Genomic DNA, 13899 nt, shown 5'->3' with positions numbered 1-13899 from the left:
TGAGTGAAAATTAGGAATACAAAAAATATCAACAGATTAAAAGAAATATAACACTGCAATCAGAGCCTGGGCAACTGGTGCAGCAGCAGAAGAGGTGAAAAATTTTAGATACGTCAGATAGCAAAATGTTCTGCAATTTTACAAAATTTTCATTTAACGATTCTGTTTCTGAAAGTTTCCTTAATTTGCGTTTATTCAATTTGGTAACTTTTAACAGGAGAGAAACGGCTAGACCTTCATATTTCTGGAACAAAATTGTATTTCTTTTCGTTTTGACATTTTCATTTTGATATATATATATATATGAACTAATAAAATGCTTTTAAAGCACTTATTCAAGGCCAAAAGTGTCAACAGTTTTTTTTTTTTTTTTTTAATTGTTCATGTATTACAAAGAGCAAAATTTATCAAATTTCTCATTCATAAATGCATAGAAACTACATTTGCCAGCAAAAGAAAGTTTGCATAAAATACACATCATAATAAATAAAAGAAAATCACTTACGATTTCGTTGCACGCCTAGAACTTTGTCTTCCCACTCCAGAACACTTTTTATAGTGACGAGGATAACCACTTGCTTCAACTGTTCTCTGGCAGAATGGACATATGGTATCAGTATTGTTAATTGCTGCAGGTGCATCAGGAAAATTATATGAAAGCAGAAAGTAAGCCATATCATTAAAAAAATTTTTATTATAATTTCAATTAGGCAACATGACATTAAACAATTACAGTGTGATCATGGCTTTTATTTCAGAAAAAGCCTTAACACACTCATATATATACATGACTAAAACTTAACTTGTTAGTTCTTTCATAATTTTTATAAAATGCACCTTTGTCTACTTTACTAATTTCTCTCTCTCTATATATACACATACAATTACTAAAAGAATAGGAAACGTGGGAGCTTAAATGAAAAATTACAATTTCTTTTCTATGAAGGCCCGAACCATTTGTTTCTTGAAAAAGAATATATATATGTATGTGTGTGTATACATACATATTTATATTAAAAATATAACTGTCAGAATGTGATAGGATGGCAAAGCTATAAAATGCTTGATATATCCATTTTAAACTCTTTATTACCTGTTTAGGCCACATTTTCAAAACTAGATGGCAACCACAGGTAGATGCAAATTAATTTGCTTGAGCTATATGCGAGAATAGAAAAAGATCGTTTGTTGCTTTGGTGATCGTCCATTGCCTTGGTGATAATCTTTTAGTTTTCACTGTTCTTTCATTATTCAATAAATATGTTTCCATGAATGCAGTCCACTTGAAGTTTTACTTGATGACAAAAGTTCTACATTATTTATTGGTTTGTCAGAGCAGGAGAACCTATGCATGTGTGAATTTTCAATTTATTATGTGGTGTTATTCAACAAATTTCACTTAGTTCCGTTTCGCTTGATTAAATTCTACTGTGATTCTTTCAAGGTATGGCGAGTTCACATTCTAATGTGATTCCTTTCAACTTGTAGTGAGCTAGTTTTCTACTGTGAATTTTTCAAGTTGTGGTGAGTTCATAATTTCATTAATGCTATTTGTGCATGTAATTGATTTATATCTCATAATTCATTTTATATGATTTCATGCATTTAATTGGCTTACATTCATTATTCATTTAATGCAATTTCGTGTTTTTGAGTTTATTCTATATTCATAATAAAGAGTTCCAAAACTTTTAAAAAAAAGGAGAGCACTTAAATCTTCAATCACACGTTTAAAGAACAAAACCCTCGATGAAATAAATCAATTGGATCTTTCTAGCTTAAATGTTAGAAGAAATAGATTTAACTTAGAATTAAATAGATATAGGTACAAGAGGCTTATGGGAGAGGTCAATTACAGATGATAAAATTCCTTCCCTGAGTGAATTATTGCAGTTTCTTTCAAAACATGCTAGATTGTTAATTACTAACAATACAGATTCAAAAAGCCCTTTTCTAAGCGGGTTACACTAGGTGTTTTGGGTTTTCAATCACAGTGTGTTTACTGCCATGGAAGTCATGCATTGACTAAATGTGATGCATTTCTCAAGCTGTCTAAAAAAAAAAAAAAAAAAAAAAAAAAAAAAAGACTTACGTTTTGTAAAATTGAAAAATATTTGCTTCATTTGTTTAATATAATTTCACCTTAAATCAACCAGCAGAGTTCTTATAGATACCACAAATGTAAGAGAACCCATCACATTATTGCATTTTGACGACACCACTGAAGGCAATACTGATCCTCCAACAAGGAGCACAATTAATCCAAGAGGTTTTTCTGTGGATGCTAGAGTATTTGCACCTTCCAAATTTAAAATTACTACTAGTGACTTTAATGCAAATTGTGAAATTATTTCAAATTCCATTACTCCTTGTTTCTCAGATTTGGGAACTGATATTCAGGTGCTCTATGCACGGCTCTAGTGAATGTAACAAATTCCTCCAACAGAATTTCTACTTGTCATACTCTTTTGGATTCAGGCAGCCAAGCTTCTTTAATGAAAAGCAATTGTCTAAAAAGTTTGAGTTTGTCAAAAAAGAAAACAAATGTGATAATTTCATGTTTGGGTAGATCAAACACTCATACAAAAGGTGTTTCTCAAATTAGGTTTAATTACATCCTTTTTGGTACATCTGCCTACGTTGTCAAGAAAATAATGGGTCAGCTTCTGCATGTTAATTTGGATTTTTCTACTTCAGAACAGTTTACTGATCTTACCTTAGTGGATCCAACCTTTTACAAAACTTTATATTCTTCTTGGTGTGGATATAGTACTTTCAATGCTTAAAGGTCAGACACTTTCACTGGGAGACAGAAAGCTGTTTGCTGTTTGGTCTCAATTAGGATGGCTAACTGCAAGCAGGGTTTCTTCATGTGAGAAAAATTTAGTTGTTCAGGTTAATAACATTCAACATAATCAGTGATAAATTGTTAAATAAATTTTGGGAACTAGACAAGGTATCTGCAATAAGCTCCTTAACTCGTGATGAGAAAACTTGTGAAGAGCACTTTAAATCTATGCATTCTAGAGATACTGATGGAAGATACAGGGGTTGGACAAAAATATGGAAACACCTTTAAAAAAACATGTTTCTTTGCTTAATATGGTGTAGGAAACCCGTTGGCATCCAAAACAGCTTGCAGTCTTCTCGGAATGGATTAATAAAGTTCCTGTATGTTTGCCAAGGGAATATTATACCATTCTTCCTGCAAAACGGTGGCAAGTTCAGATAACGATGTTGGCGGTGGATAACGAGAATGCACTTTCCGTTCCAATGTAGACCACAAAGGTTTGATAATATTCAGGTCTGGTGACTGTGGTGGCCAGGGGAGATGGGACAACTCATCCTCGTAATCAGAAAACCAGTCCTGGACAATGTGAGCTGTGTGAACAGGGTCTTTGTCGTCTCGGAAGACACCATCACCATCGGGAAACAAAGTTTGTACCATGGGATGAACTTGATTGGCCAAAATGTTCACATAAGTCTTGGCAGTCATGTGCCCTGACACAGTTATCATGGGGCTAGCAGAGAACCACGATATGGCTGCCCAAACCATAACAGAACCCCCGCCATGTTTCACTCTTGGCAACAAGAAGTCTGTATTATAGGCTTGAGATGGCGTTCTCCAGATGTAAACTCGGCCAGAAGTGGGAAACAATGTGAAAGCAGACTCGTCAGACCATATTACTTGCTTCCACTGCTCTATAGTCCAGGCCTTTATGACTTAAACACCACCTTTTCCTGTTACGGGCATTAGCATCACTGATGAGTGGCTTCTCAATTGCAGCACGGCCAGCAATTCCCTGTTTATGAAGCTCCCTTCTAATTGTTTTGGTACTCACAGGGTTCGGTAACACAACATTCATTTCAGCAGTAACTTTTGCAACTGTGGTCTTCTTATTTTTCGTCACAATTGCCCTTAATGATCGTCTGTCACGATCACTCAGGACACACTTTCGTCCGCGCTGTGATTTAGCAGATGATGTTTTTCCGCTTTTCAAATATGCGGAATAAATCTTCGATACAGTACCTCTTGAAACACTAAACACCTCGGCTACCTTGCTTACAAAAGCACCTACCATACGTGCTCCAGCAATTTGCCCACGTTCGAAGTCTGTTAACTCTGACATAATGCAATGACAACCTCACATAACAGTACTCCGACAACAACTGAACTGTTTAGCACATTTACGAAGTTGTTTAGGTGGCGTCAGTAGTCAAAAACGCCAGCGCCACCTACATATTTCATTAAAATCAATCTTTCTTTTCAAACATGCATTTCACAAGGTGTTTCCATATTTTTGTCCATCCACTGTATGTCGTGAGGTTGCCCTTCCATACCTCACCTTCTCAACTTGGGGATTCCAAGACTGACTGCAGACTGAAATACTTGAAGAATTCCTTATCTTTCAACAGTGAAAAATATGAACATAAAGATTTTATGCCTGAATATCTATTATTAGGACATATGGAACTGATTCCACAATCTGAGTCTACAAAAACAAATGCATACTACCTTCCTTATTTTGCTGTTCTTAGTGATTTGAGCACTACAACAAGGCTGAAGGTTATCTTCAATGGTTCTTCCAAATCATCATCTGGACAATCTTTGAATGATCTTTTAATGCAGGATGAGTTATTCACTATCCATATTTGTTTCAGAAGTTTTCAAATCGCGGCGAGTGCCAATATAGAAAAATTTTTAGACAAGTCAAGGTTAATTCTGAAGATACTGATTGGCAAAGAGTTCTTTAGACAGAATGTCCTGAAGAGCCAGTTTGAGAATACAGATTACTCACAGTCAGCTATGGCACAACATCAACACCATTCTTGTCTACAAGAGCTATGCAGCAATTGGCTTTAGATGAGAAAAACCCTTAATGATTTCTATGTTGATGATCTTCTGAGTGCTTCATCAGAGCAAGAAGCTCTAGACCTAGTGAATGAATTAAAGAATATGATGAAAAGAGGTGGAATCAACCTTCAAAAATGGCATTCTAATGTTCCATAAATATTTAAAGAACCACCAAGTGAGGAAGAAAAAGATCTGATGCACGAAGATTCAGATGAAGTTAACAAAGAAGAAAATGATGAAGAGAGGTGGATTCAACCTTCGAAAATGGCATTCTAATGTTTCGTGAATATTTAAAGAAGTTGGTCCTTGTGTGATATTTATGAAAACCTTTCTTCAGGAACCGAGGAAAAGAAACAACTTAACTTGGGATCAATCCATCCCAGAAGACATGACAAAGAGATGGATATCCTTTCGCAAAGAACTTTCTCTAATCCAATAACTAAAAATACCTAGATATGTATTGAAAATACAAAATTATACCACCATGTGAAAAAGAAAAAGATCTGATGCACAAAGATTCAGATGAAGAAGTTAATGTCCTTGGTATTAAATGGAATACAAAAGATGACTGTTTTCATTCCGTAGTTCCACCAATTGAAGACAAATTGACATTTTCAAAAAGAGAAATTTTGTCAGAAGTTTCATTTGTTTTCGATCCCCTGGGTTTCATATCTCCTTGTGTGATATTTCTGAAAACCTTTCTTCAGGAACTGAGGAAAAAAAAAAAAGGAACTTAACTTGGGATCAATCCATCCCAGAAGACATGACAAAGAGATGGATATCTTTTCGCAAAGAACTTTCTCTAATCCAATAACTAAAAATACCTAGATATGTATTGAAAACACAAAGCATTGAACTAGAAATTCATGCATTCTGTGATGCTTCTGAAAAGGCTTATTGCAGTGTGAGTTATGCGAGATGTATTTCAGAAAGTATTTCAGAAAATTCAGATACAAACATTTCTTTCCTTACCTCTAAAACAAAGGTTTCACCTCAGTAAACCCACTCTCTGCCATGTTTAGAATTATGCCCTGCTTTATTGCTAGCAAATTTGTTGCATGCACTCTTAACAGACTTTCCTAATTGGGTGTCCAATATTCAATTGACACCTAATTGGGTGTCCAATATTCACAACTAATTGGTACACAATATCCACAACTAATTGGGTGTCCAATATTCAGACAATGATTCCTCAAGCCAAATGGTATCATGTTTTGGGAATCGATAATCTGGCGGACCTAGGTACGAGAGGTGTCTTACCTTCTCAGCTAACAAATTGTAATAAGTTGTTCAAATGTCCTGACTGGTTAAGCAAACCTATAGATGAAATACAGAACTTTCCATTTCAGAAGAACATTAAATATTTTCACCTAAAGTATTTACATGCTGCACCTCAGTTATTGAAGTGTGTTCTGAGGCAAAGCTTTTGGATGATATCTGCTCGATGTTCCATTCGAAAAGTCCTGAACAAATGTGTTCTCTGCTGCAGATATAATAGAGCCAAACTTGCCACACAAATCATGTCTGATTCACTTGTCTCATGTGCTACTTATACTAGACCATTTAATTGTATTGGTGTAGACTTCACTGGAACTTTTATGACCAAACACCAAACTAGATGTGGTCAGAGGTCTATCAAATGTTACGTATGCATTCTTGTATGCTTTTTGACACTTGCTATCCATTTAGAAGTAGTTGAAGATCTTTCTTCTAATGCTTTCTTAGAATCTGTGAAACGATTCATTGCGAAAAGAGGTGGACCATCAGAGAGTTTTAGTGATTATGGCACTAATTTTAAAGGAGCTGACAGAGAGATCCAGAAATGTTTTTCAATTGAAACTGTTTCAATGGTGGGTGGGATGTTTAGGCCTGTTTTCAAATATAGATGGCAGCCACAGGCAGATGCAAATTAACTTGCTCAAGCTATATGCGAGATGCAAGAGTAGAAAAAGATTATCTGTTGCCTTGGTGATCTATTTTTGAAAATGTGGCTTAAACATCCCACCTGCCATTGAAACAAAGTTTCAATTAATTACAATTTTAAACATAATAGAATGTTAACATTTTTAAAGCTGCTCCTCAAATCCTACTCAAGAGTCTATATGAATTAGAAGTTTGTATCAAACTTAGTTTGTTTCATGGTTTAATAAAGGGCAAAGTTTAACAATAGGTCTCTTAAGTTCTCTGTGTGCAGTTCATACCATTACCACATGACTCTTACCGTCACTTCCATGATGGAGTCTAATGACTCTTCCCATATGCCACAATAGTGGTGGAATATTTTCTTCTTTGAGTTGAAAGTCTCCTTTTGGTCTTTGTCACTTAGGATATTGTAGTTGTGAAAGATGTTTTCTTGACCACCTCTTCCAGAAATGTTGAAGAACAGATTGATGCAATTTCCATCTTTGTCTATAGGAGACAGGCTCTTGCAAAAGCTCCTGTTTTGGTAAAGTAGAAACTGAAGCTCCAATCAGAAAGTGTTTCGGTGTTAGATCTTCCAAAATCTGTAGGATCCTCAAACATTGATGTCAATGGACATGAATTCAAGCAGGACTCGACCTGAGTGATGAGTGTAGTGAAATCAGGATATGTTAGTATTTGCACATCCTACACTTCAACAAAAGTGATGTTTCATCGACTTGACGGCTGATTCCCACAAACCACCAAAATGAGGGGCTGCTGGAGGATTGAAGATCCATTTTATACTTTTGGAGGCAATATATGCTCAAAGTGATTAATCTCATTCATATTGAAAAAACTTCTGAATCTCTGTATTAACTCCTTAAAAATTAGTGGCACAACCACTAAAAATCTCTACTGGTCTACCTATTTAATCCAGCAAAATGGAACTAAGTGAATTTTGAAATTACAGTCAGTAATAGAAAGGGACTGTAGTATCTATTGAGCATCTCCTTTTAAATACTGTAGCTTCCGAGTCTCAGACAATCTTTCATTTTTTCACAGATATAGAAATATTCAAAAAATGAGGAACTCAGGATATGTTAGTACTGCAAATACTACACTTCAATGAAGGTGATGTTTCATCAACTTGACAGCCAATTCCCACAAACCACTAAAATCAGGGGCTGCTGGAGAATTAAGACCCATTCTATACTTTTGAAGACAGTATAAGCTCGAACTAATCCGTCTCACTCCATATTTTGAAAAACTCTTCTGGATCTCTTAGTCAGCTCCTATAAAGTTAGTGCCGCAATCACTAAAAATCTCTACTGGTCTACCTATTTAATCAGAACGGAACTAAGCGAATTTTGAAATTACTATCAGTAATACAAAACGACTCTACTACCTTTTGAGCATCCCCTTTTAAATACACAATCTTTCATTTTTTTTCCGTAGATATAGAAATATTCTAAAAATGAGGAGTAAACCTAATTTCAGAAACACCATTTGCACGAGTGTTTGATGTACCCAAATATCAAATTATCACATTTGTTTTCTTTTTTGACAAAATCAATTTTTCTAAGCAATCTCTTGTTATTAAAGAAGATCCAAAAAAGCACGACAAGTAGAAATTCTACTAGAAGAATGTGTTATATTATGTTTCAATGGTGGGAGGGATGGAAAAACTGTTTGCACATGTTCTATGTACCTCACTATTCACAAAGATTGATCCATTATGATTTTAAAGATATATCCATTGAACATATTCCACTCAGGTGTTCTCATTAATACCCTACACAACTGCACCAACCAAGTTGACGAATCGCAACTAAAACACAAAGATAGACCCAATGTGATTTTAAAGATATATCCCTTGAACATATCCAACTCAAATGTCTTCTTTAACACTCTACTACACTAACTAATCCAAACTAAAACTCCAGTTGTATCTTGTGTATGAATACTGTTCAGGTGTTAATGCAGTAAAATCCAAATTTTAACTGTCTCTCTTTGTTCTTTTGTTTTCCCCTTTCCTCTGCTATCAGTTAGGAGGAAGCTGACAGCAGAGAGACATAAGATAGTGATGTAATCAAAAGTAGGTTATTCTTCTTCAAATAGTAAAAAATTTTGATTTTCCAACATCCAGTTTTATAATAAGGCAACATTAGTTGAATGCTTAGCAGTATCAAAATAATATGCACCTTACTCGTAAATAAGAAAACAAATATTATCAAATCCTTTCAAGTTCTCATTTTTAAGAAACTATGGCAGCCTGTCACTAGAGGTCACTATCCACTGCAACTTTACTATGATTGATTATCAAGCCCGACTGTAAGAGCCCATGCAAAAAGTACTGTTGTTATTACTTGGTGCTTGTGTGCTCTTTATAAGAAGTTCAGTTTTCTTCTTATTATTAATGTAGTAAAGTGATGCATAAATAATGTCATTATTTCTTCAACTGTATACATGGTAACTATTTGGGTAAGTTCTGTTTACCTAAATACGTACCAAAGGATTATATGCAGTTGTGTCCTTCCTTCTCCAATGAAAAAATATTAATGTGAAGCTTTGCAAAATCAAGGGACATAAGTAATTCCCACATATGACTTTTTCACTCAAACACAGACATGACATGTTTACATTTCGTTTAAAGAGTGAGTCCTTTACTTTCGTTTAAAGAGTGAGATTGATACTTTTTATTGCTTTAGGCATAATTTTGTCCGATTTTAATACGGTTTGCTTTAAATGATCCTAATATATAAATGATTCTTTACAAATAATTTTGAAAAATTGATTTTTTTAATGTCTAAAGGTACTAAGTCTATTTAAGATTCAGAGAAACATATAGGAAAATTACATTATCTAATGCAACATGATTTTTGACCAACAATAAAAACTGTCTGTTTGTAAAAGATCCAATCTTCAGTATTTCATATTTGATTGACAAGCCATATGGCATTTGTGGGGTCCCTTATCTAAAATATAATCAAGCAAATCGAGCACAAAATTTAAAATTTTCTTCCACTGTTAGAAGTCCTGTCAACTCATACAGTACAAAATTGGTCAATTTAAATTTTAATCTACATAGACATTTCCAATGTAATTTTATTTCACTAAATATAATTAAATTCGTAACTGGTATAGATTTCCCTTCCCATTATGGCTTTTTACTAATTTACTTAATAATTTTCTGCTGAAAAGATCTTTACAATATTTTATAAACCAAAAAAGATTACACTGCACAGATAACTGATCACCACTGAACTTAAATACCGAAATCCGCAGAAAAATATTATTCCAATATGCTTCACCTTAACCTTCTTACAGTTGCCTACCTAAAAATCTGAAAAACTGGGTGATTTTTTGCATAAAAATCAGGAGGTTTTTCACACTGGATGGTGATGTCATTTCACAGGAGCTTGAAATATATTTAAATTCACACTATAATGCATGATTCAGGTTACTGACCTACTAATACTATGATTCTGATTGTAAAATGTGTTAATATTCATACATTAAGTTCTTTAGCAAATTTCAATTTTTAGTAATTTATTGTTTATACTAAAATCTAAAGTAGGAAATGAAAGATTTTATTTATTAAAATACTTTAAAAAAGATTAAAAAATTATAATTAATCTACTTAGTTTTTGTGTGGATAAACTTTATAATGTATCATATATTGAAGTAAAACAAAATTAGATACAAATGTTAACTGATTAAACATTGCTTGATTCTTCACATGAAATTCTACAAATAGATCTACAATACATTAACTCTTTGAGTCGAATACTGTTTTGAATTTGCTCAAGAAGACCTACATTTACTAGTTAAATTTGCATAATTACCTATTTCAGTCTCTGTTTCCTATTTATTAAGATGATATTTACATCATTAAAGAAAATAAGAAAGCAGAATATTGTAAATTATAAGCTAATATATACCAAATGACAGAAAATTTCATGGCCAGATAAAAGTAATCATGCCCCTCAGGGGGTTAAGACAGTTCAGATACCAATCAGATTTAATAAGGAAAATTTCATAAAATGCAAAAAGTTACTTAGGGACTCGTGGAAAAAGAGCACGAAAATTTCCCATTGCCACTCTGACCAGGGAATATACGATGCAGTTGAACCAAGACCGACACAGAAGGAGGGGGATAAAATGCATTGTACTATAAATGCGTGTGGAGGCACCAAAATCCTTTAAGTGCTTGGAGGCCTCTAAAAGTCTTAAATCTGCCTTTCTTATCATATTCAGGTTAAACACAACATGGTTTTCAGAACTGAGACCATAAAATAGCTTACTTTTGAAGATCTAAAATAAATATTACATCCTGCTAAGCTAGCTATTGAAAAAGAAAAGAATTTTAATACATGCTAGATCATGGTATATGTCATTCTAGGATATCTATTGCATCTAACTCTCTTCATCTTAGGTCTAAATCTACAGGTGATTTTCTGCCAACAAAAGATTACAGAGTATTAAACTGAATTACCATGTTTACGTCAGTATTCTTTACATTACCTTCAGGACTTTTCAAATGGATTACATGGTAAAACAAAGTTTTCCAAAATACACTTAGACATACTATCAAATAGTTGTCCACACAAACATTGTGCCTAAAACTACATTAATTAACACCTTCTGGACCATCTGAATTTGATTGGTTTGTTGAGATGCAGCACACACTTTTCAAAAGTTCAATTAATGAAGTGCTGTTTGGCTTTCCATTTTCCTATGTTGATGATTTTGACTTGATTGCTAGCTCATCCGAAGCAGAACATGAAACACATCTTGAAATAGTAAATATCAATAAATAAACACAATTACAAGTGTACACTTGATGCTCATAATGAAGACCATTATGTACTGCAGGAAAAGGACATTACAAGCGGCTGCTATAAACAAAGTGGATTTAATATATTCTCATCAAATCCTTCATACCAATCACTATATGAGATTCTTACAGTGAGCATCAATGGTATATATAATGAGAAATATTTACTTGCACGTACATACAAATATTTGGTACACAAACTAAATATAAAAAAAACCTTTGAGTAATATAATCTCTGACTAATAATTTGATGAGGTACAAATATTCTCTTAGCAAATCAAAACAATATCTGTTGTTGCCTTTTAATAAAAGTTAACTTTATTAAGCAAAGTAAATGTTTACTTACGTTTCCTGCAGTCATTCCTGTAGTAGTATGAAGATATACAGGAAAAAAGAAAAAAAGAAATTACACATTTAAAAAAAATTATTCATTTTCTTCAACTGATTTATAATTTTATAAGATAATATTACATTAGTTAATTTAAAATATCAAATAATTTCTAAAAATATAAGTATTCACACCACACACACATTCTGATTTAAAAACCTCTGCACACTTAGAAAAATTGTCCGAAGAGAACTTTACATGAAGATACCTCTTGCAAAGATTTAAAAATGACAGATCTGATCTATAGAACAGATCTAAATGCAAGAACAATGAACACTCAAAAACAAAGGTGCTATGTCAGTTCAGACTGCTTATATGACAATCCAGTTTACTTCGGCAAATAAAAATGTCCTGAAGGTGGACCAGATGATAACACTCCTGGTCCATCTTCAGTGCTACATCCAATAAAGCAAGAAGTCTCATTACTATCTTCACGGAAGTAGGCTCCTAACACTGATAAGTCTCCTGGCATGAACGTCAAAATACTAGCAAAGTCAGGTGATGTTACATATTCCAACAGATATCCACATGAGTGCAAATATGAGTCTAAGATGACAATTTCTTAGGAGGAGGATCACATGATGGTAAAAGTTACATGTACACTGATGGCTTTGCTATATGACATTAACTTAAACTGCTAGAAAGCTGGCACGGGGTGAATTCCATTGTTATCATTTGTTGTGATATTTACCATTAACTTCTCAGTATTGATAACATCATTTAATAATTACCTATTTTGGTAATACCTATTTTGATCTTGCAGATACAAAGCTTACAGTATACATGTTTGAAATCATATATTTGTTTGGTATGGATGACAGAAGAATTAGTACAAGAAGACCTGCTCACATTATTCATTTCATATCATAGAGCAGTAGCAGATCTTCATTACATCTGGGAAGTCATAGCATAATATACTTAATTATTTATCTCATATTTTTCCTATACCTAATGGCTGCAACAAACGAATTTCAACACTAAATAAAAACATAATTATAATAATTAGTTAGCCCTGTGGTAAATAAAAACATAATTATAATAATTAGTTAGACTATGGCACGATCAAATAAGACTTTCGAAAAGTACAAAAACATTAACAATAATGCTGACAAAAGAACTACAAAGAAATGCTGATAATTGAAAGTCTTCAAAGTAATTTGAAGACTCCCAGTGAAGATTCCATCAAATACATAACATGGAAAAATTTAAATAGTTAAACAAACATTTTAGTAAATGCATTAAAAATTTTAAAGTTTCATTAACAAAATTATGTGTGTTTATTAGCTGGTATTTTTGTTATATATTTTTTAAAATCATACTAAACACTTTTTGTTTTTATTTTGTACTTTTTTTTTTTTTTTTTTTTTTGTGGTTATATTATGTTTATATAATGCTACAAGAGAGACCCCCAACTGACTACAGTTGAATCCAAAATTCAGATCACAAATTATGGTTACTTTAACAGCAGTTTGAAAAAAAAATGTGGAAAATAGAAATAACTCATTAACAGAAAAATATTATTAATAATTTATCCATATTTTGAAGCAATTTAATCTGGAGAATAAATCAAGTTGATTATGTAAATTAGGATTAAAAACAGAAAGACTAACATTTTTGCTTATATCACTCTTGCATTTTGATAGTCAATAGGAAATAAAAGATCAATGGTTATACACTTACTTTTTTTTATGATATAGCAATTTATTTTTAAGAGATGATTTAACACTTTTTTAACAGATGATGTACACTTAAATTTGTCCTATTGTGAATGAAAATAATTTGTAAATTTTGGGACATTGTGCTATCACTGCTATTATGCCATGCATTTTCTTCTTTATGTAGTTTCCATGGGAATTTTGCTTTATTCTCATGGTTTGTAATAAGAATTTTTCCATCATTCTGCAATAAATTAAGCTA

The 13899-nt window shown here is 33.0% G+C and overlaps 1 protein-coding gene across 2 annotated transcripts in view; it reads right to left on the bottom strand.

Annotated features, from left to right (window-relative positions):
- Sgf11 (SAGA associated factor 11kDa) overlaps window positions 1–13899 on the bottom strand; it is a 110175-nt gene that overhangs the window by 52492 nt on the left and 43784 nt on the right. For both annotated transcript variants that reach the window (XM_085815326.1, XM_035370860.2), the window contains 2 exons: window positions 11941–11957; window positions 506–629 (listed from right to left, as the gene is read on the bottom strand). In XM_085815326.1, coding sequence (XP_085671452.1) covers window positions 506–629; window positions 11941–11957 — 141 coding nt within the window. The remainder of the gene's footprint in view (window positions 1–505; window positions 630–11940; window positions 11958–13899) is intronic.

This window comes from Stegodyphus dumicola, chromosome 4, assembly GCF_044657685.1.
Source record: "Stegodyphus dumicola isolate Sdum_Otavi_A_Nest chromosome 4, ASM4465768v1".
Lineage (NCBI taxonomy): Eukaryota > Metazoa > Arthropoda > Arachnida > Araneae > Eresidae > Stegodyphus > Stegodyphus dumicola.
Note: the sequence above shows the minus strand (reverse complement) of the source record. Positions and strands in the feature narration are given on the sequence as shown.